This window comes from Nanorana parkeri, unplaced genomic scaffold (genome assembly GCF_000935625.1).
Source record: "Nanorana parkeri isolate BGI_ZX_2015 unplaced genomic scaffold, ASM93562v1 scaffold471, whole genome shotgun sequence".
NCBI lineage: Eukaryota > Metazoa > Chordata > Amphibia > Anura > Dicroglossidae > Nanorana > Nanorana parkeri.
The window spans coordinates 1,154,601-1,166,007 of NW_017306739.1; the positions used below are offsets into that span (position 1 = coordinate 1,154,601).

General features: G+C 40.1%; 1 protein-coding gene across 1 annotated transcript; it reads left to right on the forward strand.

Annotated features, from left to right (window-relative positions):
- Positions 1-2,170: 2,170 nt before the first annotated feature.
- Positions 2,171-11,305, forward strand: LOC108790412 (DOMON domain-containing protein FRRS1L-like). Its single transcript, XM_018560665.1, has 4 exons — positions 2,171-2,365; positions 6,894-7,090; positions 9,304-9,388; positions 11,143-11,305. Exons 2-4 carry the CDS (start codon positions 6,898-6,900, stop codon positions 11,303-11,305), a joined length of 441 nt encoding a protein of 146 aa, XP_018416167.1. The 5' UTR covers positions 2,171-2,365; positions 6,894-6,897.
- The last annotated feature ends 102 nt before the right edge of the window (positions 11,306-11,407 follow it).

Below are 11,407 nucleotides of genomic sequence, written 5' to 3' on the forward strand. Positions count from 1 at the left end.
TGCATTTGAGGTTCCATTAAAAATTAAATTGTGCTTGATGCTAAAGATTCTCCACCAAGCTTACCTTTTCAAAACAGTGGGGACTAGTAGCATGGGACAAGTAAGTAATAAACCTTTGTTTGGATTTTTTTCAATAGCAACAAGAGTGGTCTATTTATTAACGTTTTCACACAACTTTCACCCAAGATTCACATTTTGTAATTAGATTCCATTGGAACAATTTGTAAACGTTATGTGACTCTTGTGTGAAAGCATTTAACAAAAGACATGATAAAACAATCAGTTACCTAGGATAATCAATTACCTACATAGGACACAGAAGGGTTAAGCAGTCTGCTGTAGTGGCATACAAAACCACTAAAAGACAATGAAAAAATTACTAAGAGTCGCTCATACAATACAGAAAAACAAAAACTATTGTAAACATACACACATCTGTAGTATAAAGGTCCATATATCTACTGACACTATAAAGTCATACATGGGTAACTTCTTCCTCCACCTGAAATTGCATGCCTCTACCCCTAACTGATAAAGTTGCTAACCCCTGTTGGTCCATTCACCTCTACACAGAAGCACACAGTGTATCTTACCGGATTGTATGACCTTGTAAAAGTGGTCATACACCTTACAACCATTGTACAACTTTTTTTGGTCCCGACATTGCACCCACGTTCAATTTTCGTTCACACAGTCCATCATGCACAGACCAATGTAGTTCGCAATTATCGTTCGTCAGCACCATTAACTGGGTGATTTTCGTTGTTCGAACGACCAAATTTTAATTTGAGCATGTGCAGTTTTCATTTTGAACGCCACTAATCCGTCCATTTTCGTCCAACTAGACAAAAATTTTCTAGGCTGCTTGAAAGACGAATATCGGCCAGTTGTACAGTAACTGCTGTTGTGCACTGCCCATAAACTGGCCGATTTTTGGATGAAAACGCGATTGCACCCCAAAATCGGCTGATAATTGTAAGGTGGTAAGTGCTCAGTGGCCATAGGATTGTATGTCCATAGAATTGTATGGACAGAAAACGCTGTCCGTGGGGCTCAGTGGCCATAGAATTGTATGGACAGAAAACGCTGTCCGTGGGCGCCTTTAGAAATACTTCTATTTGGAAGCAATAGAGCAACCTTTCTGAACTTCTAGCTTCCTCAGGGGAGCCTTGAAATATTGTCATGGTAGGTAGCATGGTAGGATGTGCAAGGGGGTTTCTTATGTGAAAAGGGCTTCTGATGTTAAAGAGGGAGGGTTCTAATGTGAAAGATGGGGGGCTCCTGATGTGAAAGTGGTGGCTTCTGATTTGAGGGATGGGGGGGTCTCCAGATGTGAAGGGGGAGGCTTCTGATGTGAAGGATGGGGGCTGCTGATGTGAAGGATGAGGGTGGGGGGCTGATGTGAAAGGAAAGGCTTCTAATGTGAAGGATGGGGAGGGGGGCTCCAGATGTGAAGGCGAAGGTTTCTTATGTGAAAGACGGGGGGCTCCTGATGTGAAGGGGGAGGCTTCTGATGTGAAGGATGGGGGCTGCTGATGTGAAGGATAAAGGGAAACTCCTAATGTGAAGGGGGAAGCTCTTCATGTGAAGTATGAGGGGGCTCCTGATATGAAAGGGGAGGCTTCTGATGTGAAGGGGGGCTCCTAATGTGAAGGAGGAGGCTTCTGATGTGCATTATGTGTGTCTTTGCGTGGGGTCCCCCATTTTAGACAGGGATGCCTCGAGGTTTTAGAGGGTGCCACGACTGAAAAAAAGTTGAGAAACAGAGGGTATCCAGCCTGATAAATAGACCCCAAAATGTTTCTTTGTAAAAATGTGCACATTTGCATAGAAAACTGGGGACAAAAAAATAACAAAGAAGAACTGATACAAAACATCCATTTAAAAGTGTAAGCACTTTGAAGAACAAAAAATATATAATAAAACAGACTTCAAGCCATACAATGTCAGATCCTTCCAGAGTACAGTCATTGACGATTGTCTTTAGATTTATGCATGTAACTTATATCAGGATAATGAAATACTGTAAAATGAAAAGTGTGACACGCATCAGACATCATGTAAGCTGTAGATTGCTGCAGATCATCATCTGGACCTGTTATTGTGATCAATGACACTGCCTAAGTACACAAGCACAGAGTGACAGCAGACCTCCTCTCAATATAGCACATTCCCCTCTCCTGTATTTCTAAGACCCCCTCTCCAGATCTGTCACATGACTGTGATGTCATCATAGGTCCTTTCTCTTCCAGAAATCTAGCAGCTTCTCTGGGTAACAAAAAAGAAGACAGATCCCTTAATGTGACCAGCATTTGGATGCATAATCCCACAGATTGCCATCAGGACAGTCCTGCTGCAGAGGAAGGTAGGGGGGTTTATTGAAGCATTATTAGGGGGAGATGGTGTGTGTATTACTGAGGAGGATCGAGCTGCAGGAGCTGTTTCAGCATCAGCACCATCTCAGAGCATCCATGCAAAACTGACAGGAGGGCACAATACTGCTTTCTGAATCAATACTGAGGATGCTGGATGGGTTCTATAAACCAGATCTGATTGCTAGTAATTACTATTTTCTGTGTTCACTTTCCTCTTAGTATAAACTGTAATCCCACTGCTGCTGTGCCTGCTGGATAAACCATAAAACACTAAACTCCATTCAAATGTTGATCAAAAATATAAAAAGTGTATGCTTGCCTTAGGGCTCATTCACATGGACACAAATACAGATGTATGAGCATACAGCATAACATGCAGCTGTATTTGCAGTGCTTATAGGATTGTATGTCCATAGAATTGTATGGACAGAAAATGCTGTCCGTGGGTAGACGTATGTTAACATAAGTACCAGCATTAACACGTGCACCAATATGCATGTGCATGTTTACACACATGTACCTGCATACACCCATGTACGGACTTTCCCATCCATGCAATCTTCTGGGCGCAAAGACGCAGCAGCTGAGGCTTGCGGGTGACACAAATACAGGCGTATTTTACATTGTATGTCCACACACCTGTACTGGCATCAATGTGAATGAGCCCTTTTCACAGTACCACTCACAATATACTTTACTGCTGTCATGGTGACTTCAGATTGGTTGCTATTAGTTACTATAGCTTGCTTTTTGCCTTAATGAATAAGACACATAGGGGTTGAGTTACTTACAGAGTTTAGGATGTTCATTTTGCAGAATTTCCTCTTCACTTAGTGAATTTAGTGAAAATTCACTTAGCAAAGAATACCCAAGGAAATATATAAAAAAAAAATAAAAAACAGTATTTTTGTTGTACGATTGAATGAGGGAAGTCGCCTTATTCATTAAGCTAAAGTTCCTTGCAATGTGACCAGCCTATATTCCTTTACTACAGGGGATAAGCAACTTCGGTCCTCCAGCTGTGCTTTAACTACAAATCCCAAGATGCCTCTGCCTCTGGGAGTCATGCCTGTAACTGTCAGTCTTGTAGTGCCTCATGGGACTTGTAGTTCCACAGCAGCTGGAGGGCCCGGGGTTGCTCACCCCTGCTTTAGTAGATTAACCCCCATAGTGTTCTTGTATGTGAGGGCGTGAGGTAAAAGCATTGTGTAATCTTTGATTTTGTGTTTACTCAATTTGTTTATCCTGCGTGAAAATGTTTTACTTGGTAACAACATTACAGGGTAATGTCAAATATTTCAGACTAGCCGTCACCTAGTGTAAAATATTTCTAGCATTTGATCGCCTTTAGCTAAATTTGTTTAGATGATTTTTCTCTTTTTGTTTATTTGCTGTTAACGAATACACAACATCACAAAATCTTGTCAGCAATCTGCTTCTAGTACTACTCCTTCTGTCCTGCCTCTCAGCATCTCTGCATCCAGGTCCCATTTCCGATCTGGTCACATGACTGTGATGTAATTCGAGGTCCTGTCTGCTGCAGATTTCTGTATGACAGGAGATCCACTGCTTTATGTAATCAGGGCTTTGGTGTGCATTCACGGGGGTGGAGGGGGCTCAGATGTTAAGGCATGGAGGAGATGCTTGCTTGCTGATTGCTGGCTGTCCTAAACTGCTAGACAAAGAGCAATGATGGAGCTGTTTCAGCACCACCTCTATGGACTATTGTGAAAGAGTCAGGAGAAAGCAACTTAGAAGTGTCAGAGAACTGTATGTAGAATACAGTCAGCTCAGGCCAGTCAGGCCAGACTTTAACTCAATTTCTTATATTATCTCATGATAGTTGACTCAGAATAGTAAGAAACATAAATACTATTATTATTCAGCTTAATGTATTAAGATGAAATATATATATATATATATATATATATTTATATTTTTTGTGTACCCAGTCTCTAAAGTCTCATATTTTTTTATAAGTAGTTTCAAAAGTCATTTTCAATATTTTAAAACTGCAGCCTTCTCTAAAATTATACCTGGCCAGAGATGTCATTAGAACAGATTAGCCCCATACCCACAGGAATTAAAATACATGCGTTGTAGTTAATTTCTAAACACGCCTGGAAGCATGTAATACTTTGCTATGACTGAATAAACATGAAGACCTTTAGTAACATCTAGGTGTATTCAGTCTAGTTGCATTTACATTTTACACAAACAAGCTTTTTCTGCTTCCCAGGACAGTTTAGCCTGGTTTTATTCAGCTAAATGCATGTTACCGCATGAAAAACACATCTAAACCCAGGAAAATGTGATCTGCATAACAGTTGTTTATACTTCCCAGATAACTTCTCTATTGTTTAAAGCAGGAGGCCATATGCATGGGGAGACAAGGAAGTGGTGCACGCTGCAGGAAAAGCCAGTGTGGTTTATTACAAACGGTGAAGAGAGGACCTGTAAATGTCCACAGTGAATAAAGATGTTGAGCAGATATAGTAAATGATTAAGCAAATAGGAACAAAAGCCAAAACTTACTTTTAGGAAGTGTTAATTGCAGTGTTTATGCAGAATGTATATGAAGAATACGCATAATTATAGTAGAACTACACAGTAGCGTACATAGAGAATAAGCACAGATTTGAGAATTACGCCGGACATATAAAACAGGAGAAGTGACACATCTATACATACAGAATAAGTACAGATCATAAGGATTAGACCAGCATACAGAACAAGAAAAGCAGTACTATGTACAGAACATACAGAGAACCAAAATAATAAATAAATGCAGTTTGGATAACACAAAAAGGTAGCACTATGCTATATGTCCACAAGTAAATAGTATTTAATTTTAGAACCAGTAACTAAAACGGCAACATTTACCGCATTTTAAACATATGAACATATCAGGACTGTCTTGCTCAACAGGGGTTACCTGGCAGACTTCCTTGTGTCACTACAACTAAGCCTGCCGTCTGAACAAAAGTGAAGGTCTGAACTTCCCACAATGTAACATCATTGTTGCTTTCTGGTAGCAATGCATGCAAGCAATGCATGATTTAGTCTTGAGAAATCAAGATTACATCACATCAAGCAGCAGGGAAAGAGACGCAAAACACACAGGGAATCCAGGAAGTTGTTGAAAGTGATGGGCAGATGGAAGGCAGCATTCACAACATAAAAGACATTCTTAGTAAGCTTTGATTGCATTATCATAAATAACTATAGTATGTATTCCTATTACAGTGCCAATGTTGGAACACAATAGTATATGCTGGGACTTTAGAACTCCTTTTAGGCCCTGTTCACATGATTTTCAGGTCCGGATCAGGTGCGGATCGGCAGACGCAGTGCTATGTGTTTTGCCGCGTTTTGGATGTGTTCCAGTAAAAAAAAAAAAATATATATTTTTTTTTGCTGGAGTGGGGCTATCAGTATGTTAGCTGCAGTGCAGTGCGTTTTTGACGCTTTTTTACACGTTTTGCATTTCCGGACCGTACAAAATGTGACATGCAGTATTCTTTCTGTAGTAACCTGAACGGACTACGCACGTGAGAACTGTAGCCCATAAAACACATGGGGATACATTGGGATGCATTTTTAGTGCAGGAGCGTACGGATCAGGTCAGCACAGAAAACGGACGTCGTGTGAACAGGCCCTTAAGAAGAGGAATGCAGTATAATGTGTGGTGGAAGCAGTGGAGTTACAGAGTACTTTTGAGTTTCATTTTGAGTGCCCTGTCCGGAAAGTGACAAAGCACTAATTAGCCCTAAGAAAATGTAGAATAGAGAACAGAGACCAATGAGTGGGGAGACAGAAAAAAATTAGAAAGCCTCATTTTTTTATACTATGGAATCCCATAGCAGTTCACTCTAAATGTCATGGGGTATTTTATGAACCTAGCTATATCTCTGGGTAGTACCTTTTATCCTTATCCTCAAAATGACAACAAAGGCAACTTTACAAATGTTTACTAATAGCAATCTACAAACAGCTACTAATAGATAATTAGATAATTGCAGGATTTTTATTCTTTGCATACCTTATCCCCCCCTCATCCAGCCCATTCATCTCACAATAATAATTTTCGCTAAGGGCAGATTAATCAATCTCCCTTTACTTCCTGAAACTCTGTGTCTGTCTCCTGGTACAGGTGCCGTGCACTTCATCTGAGGGGGGAAAATGCCTTTCCCCCTAGATCTAGCAAGATTTTGCAGTGTACAGATGAGAGATTTCTCAGGAAGGCACTGGTGATGTAGCCTTCCCAGGATGCATCTGTGAGGCCAGGACTACATCACCAGTGCCTCACTCAACCAGGAAGTGGAAAAACAGTAACTGTACATAAAATAAAAAAAAGTTTGTTAAGCTAATGAATGTATGATACTATCATATCAACATGCAGAGCTGTATGCTGAGGTTTAGTTAAATGGGATACATGTCTGCTTTAAGAACAGTAAAGAACAAATTAAATGTTTGTGGAAATATTTTAAATGATTTAGCAAAACTTTTTTTTTCAGTGCAATGATTCTGCTGTGCCTGAACTTGGGGACTTGGTTACTCTTCATATCATCAGCCAAGGCTAGTCCTGCAGATGAAAGTGCAGCAAGGCGAGGTCACACTGATCAAGGGGACTCAGCTTTGGATGAGAAACACCAGGATACCTATGGCACATTTGCTTCTGAATTTTATGACTTAAGATATCTTTCAGAAGAAGGTCCGTGATTTTACTTTTGTATTGAATGCATGTCAGAAAACTTAAAGTGTACCTCCAACCAATAATGTTACTTTTGTATTGAGTAGCATAGGAAAGGGTTAGACCTCCAGCCAAGTTTTTAATTCTGTCTGGGTAAACTTTCTGTCACTTCCTGTTCCAGTGACAGCAACCACTGAGGCATGAGATCTATTCAACTTGAGCTGGATTCAAAACACTCACTTTTAACAGAGATGTATACAGCATCTCTCATGTTTTATTGTTGTTTGCATTCCTATTGATAGACTTCCCCTTACTCATGGTGCACAACAAAAGGCACCATTTACTTGTTTTGGTTTGTTTTTAACTTTATTGGCAGTCTACAAAGTGCACACTCCATTAAAAAGTCACTGCAAAGCAGAGCGGTGGCCTAAGTGCACCAAAGAAAAATGCACTGCACATCACACCAGCATTGTGGTGGTCATGTTTTATACATACCAGCCAATGTGGTCATTTTTTCACAATGTGACTTGCTACATAGTTGCAATGTTGCAGTCTGCTCACTGGTGCAGCAGACTGATAAAATTTTCTTACCTGAGGCAAAGTAATTTGCCCCAAGCTCAAGCACTGCTTTTTAATGAGAAAAAGAACAGCTTGTTTAAAAAAATATATACCATTGCTGTATGTTGTGACATACGATTACAAAAAAGTAAAAAGAAAAAAAGTTTAGATTTATTTTTCTATTTTAATTCTGTAATTGTATCTGACAATTACAATATTAAAAAGATGGCACTCCAGATCCCACTGCAGCCTGAATGTGGCAGTGTTCATCTGCAGGCTGTGGGTTTTTGTTTTTCAAGAATACTGACAGCACAGTACAATGCAGCAGAATCTAATTGTGTTGGAGCATTGTCCTTACCTCTCCCAGTATGAACCTTACGGAGCAAAGAGCCCAGGAAGCTGATATCAAGACAAGTGCAAATAATAGTTACATGTAAAAATGTATTTATTTGATTCATTCATTTATGAAAGCATAATTGGGTAAAATTGTGTTTATTATGGGGTCTATTCACGAAGCTGCCGTAGCCTGAGGTTCGGCTCAGCCGATCCAGATGTTGGATTGGCTAAGTCGAACTCCTTCTGCACTTCGGGTCGGCCGACCCGAAGCCACTCGAAGCAAGCCGATGTACGGCTGATTTCAGCCGATGTACGGCTGAAATCAGCCGTACCAGCCTGAAGTGAATAGCCGAACAGTGTTCGGCTCACTTCACTTCAGATCGGTCATTCACTCGGCTGCCCTCGGCAGCTTTGTGAATAGACCCCTATATCTCCTTGGAGTCTGTGTGTGAGCATATTCAAAAATCCATTAAACCTAATAGTAGCAAATGTTTACAAAATATAGTCACCTGCACATGTGTGTAATTTGCACATTTACATACCTTGCCTGGGTTATTATTCATTATTATATTCATTTTTAAAAGCTTGTATACATTCTTTGTACTTTTAAAGCAAAGTCGTATTGCAATAAATCATATTACTGCTCAATAAACAACACAAATCTAACATATATATGGCAATTTTAAAGAAGAACTCCTGGTAATTTTTTTTCTTAACCTTTGTAGTGGGGCTACCCCCGCACTGCTAGTATTAGGATAAGTTTTCCCCAGAGTTCTGCTTTAAATGACTAGGGTCAAAGTTTATTTGTATCTTAATAAATAACTAGATGTATCACTGTAATGAACGGACCCTGCAGGGACCTGGTGTGGGTGGCCGACGCGGTCCTGCGCAGGTTGGGAGATACTTGTATGTTGTTAATGCATTACTATTGTCTGCTAGTACATACTTGAAACAATGCTTCAAACATACCTGCTGAGTATAACCCTAACCAGTGCATTACCGTTGTCTGCTATTACATACCTGAACCAGAGCTCCTACTCTCCTGCTGAGTATAACCTTAACCAGTACATTACTGTTGTCTGCTATTACATACTTGCCTGCTGTGTATAACCCTTTATCAGTTCATTACTGTTCCCAGCTGTATAAACGGTGATGTGTTGTAGCCTCCTAACCGCCTAAACTACAAAACTGGGCAATTCAGGGAGTAGCTACTAATCTGATACACGTTCCTATTAACCATTTCCGTCCGCAGTTGTGATCCACGGAGGCAACAGACCCTCGCCCAAGGCGAGCATTACAATCACTGCAATTAAAAACCAAATTTTTCTTCTGTTTTGTAGGATATCCTTTCCCCACTGCTCCTCCTGTAGATCCATTTGCAAGAATACGTGTGGATGACTGTGGCAAAACGAAAGGATGTTTTAGGTCAGTATCTGCTGTGTGATTTTTTTTTAGTATTTACACATTTGGGTACTGTTTGTTTACCATGCAAATATGTGTAGTAATGGCACTATAAATCACAGGGTATGTACAGGTATATTGTATGTACGGTATATGCCTTGAATAAAATGTTATCAGAACAGGTCCTCAGGAGAGTATTGAAAATAATTTATCATTCAAGTTTTTAAAAAAATGTGCATATCTTGTATCAAATGTTGACATATGAGCTTCAGTTTCACTTGAAGAAAACAAGAAGAAAGAAAACCATGTGCAAGCAGGTTCATCACATGACCTGAACACCAGGATCCATGCCCCTCCCCTTCCCTCCCATAAGGCCTGGTTCACACCTGAACGTTTTGTAGCGCGTTCAACGTTCGACGAACGCTCTACAAAATGCTCAAACATCTAAATCACATTGTATTCAATGGGTCTAGTTCACACCTTGCCATATTTCCGCCCGTCCGAACGCAATACAAAACGGCCTACGCCCAAAGAAGTACATGTACTTCTTTGGGGCGTTTTGGTCTCGCGTTTTCATTGGGATACAGCCAAGTAGCCTTCGGAAACGGGCGTTTGTCGTGCGGTTTTTTACCGCGAATCGCGGTAAAAACGTGCGACAAACGCGCATATTCAATACGCCTAGGTGTGAACCCAGCCTAATGCCTAAACCTATCTTTAGATGTGCTGGCTTTGTGACGTCAGCTTTAACAAATGTTTAAACTGATTTTAGCATGTAAGCAGTCAAGATGCAAGTTAGGGCACTCCAGTTTCTAAATGGACAAATATAAGTATCGATAACATTATCTGGAGTTTTTAGATGTGTCTTTGCACTGATTGGCAATAGCATGTGACAGTGGTGAGCCATTGAGTAATGGTGTGACTAAATAGCAGCAGAACCTTCACCCTTCTGTATGTATCTACAATAGGCTGCAATCAAATAACACCTGCCATTTGTACCTTTTTAAAACAATTTCCCCAATTAGCAACAATAAATTCCACACCATCATCAGCATCACCATTATAAACCCCCCAGCATCGTCATGATAAAGTCAAACAGCACATTTATAAACATCCAGCAGACTTTTATAAACTACTATTATCACCATTATAACCTCCATCAGTAAGTAACATTTTACATCTCAAACAAACCCACTAAAGACCTCTGCAGCCAGCTTCATTACAGCTTTAAACCCCCAGCAGCACCATTATAAACCTCCAGGAAGAAAACAGTTATAACTCATAGTAGCCAGCACCAATATAAGCCCCAGCAGCACCATTACAACCTCCAGCAGCCAAACCAATGTAAACTCTAGCCGCACCAATTTAAACTGCAACAACCACCAGAATTATAAACTTCCAGCAGCACCAAATTAACCCCCTGCAGCCACCACTATAAGCTAGCATCATTATAAAAGTAGCAGCCAGCCAGCATCAGTACAAATTTTCAGCAGTCAGCACCATTACAAACTCCCTGCAGCCTGGCAGTAGTATTATAAACACACGGCAGGACCGTTTGTTAATCTTATGAAACCGAAAAACGTATAACACTTCTATATGATGTCTATAGATAGCCTTCATCCAGTAGCGCTGAAAAGCAGATTTTAGGAATAGCATTACAGTAGGATATAATTTAGATACGTACTTTAATTCTTCATTGCAGATTACCATGTAGTGATTCTCTTGGAACAGCTAAAAAATGTAGTGTTGTAAATTACACTGAAGTATTTTTCAAATTTCAGGTATGGAAAACCAGGGTGTAATGCAGAGACCTGTGATTACTTTCTGAGCTATCGTCGTATTGGTGCTGATGTGGAGTTTGAGCTCAGTGCTGACACCGATGGATGGGTAGCTGTTGGGTTTTCTTCAGACAAAAAAATGGTAAAAAAACATGTTACATGTTGAATATGATATATGGTGTTATATTTTTATGTCATATTCATATTCTTGTTCTTACGGTGAAAAGTAGCTTCCGTTCTTGCTTGAAACTCATAAATGTGTTTAATT

Bases quoted from the DNA above. Each gene is read 5' to 3' on its own strand.
- LOC108790412 (XM_018560665.1), top strand. From the start codon at position 6,898: ATGATTCTGCTGTGCCTGAACTTGGGGACTTGGTTACTCTTCATATCA. The intron at 7,091-9,303 runs GTCCGTGATTTT...TCTGTTTTGTAG, and splicing joins AAGATATCTTTCAGAAGAAG to GATATCCTTTCCCCACTGCT. The intron at 9,389-11,142 runs GTCAGTATCTGC...TTCAAATTTCAG, and splicing joins AAAACGAAAGGATGTTTTAG to GTATGGAAAACCAGGGTGTA.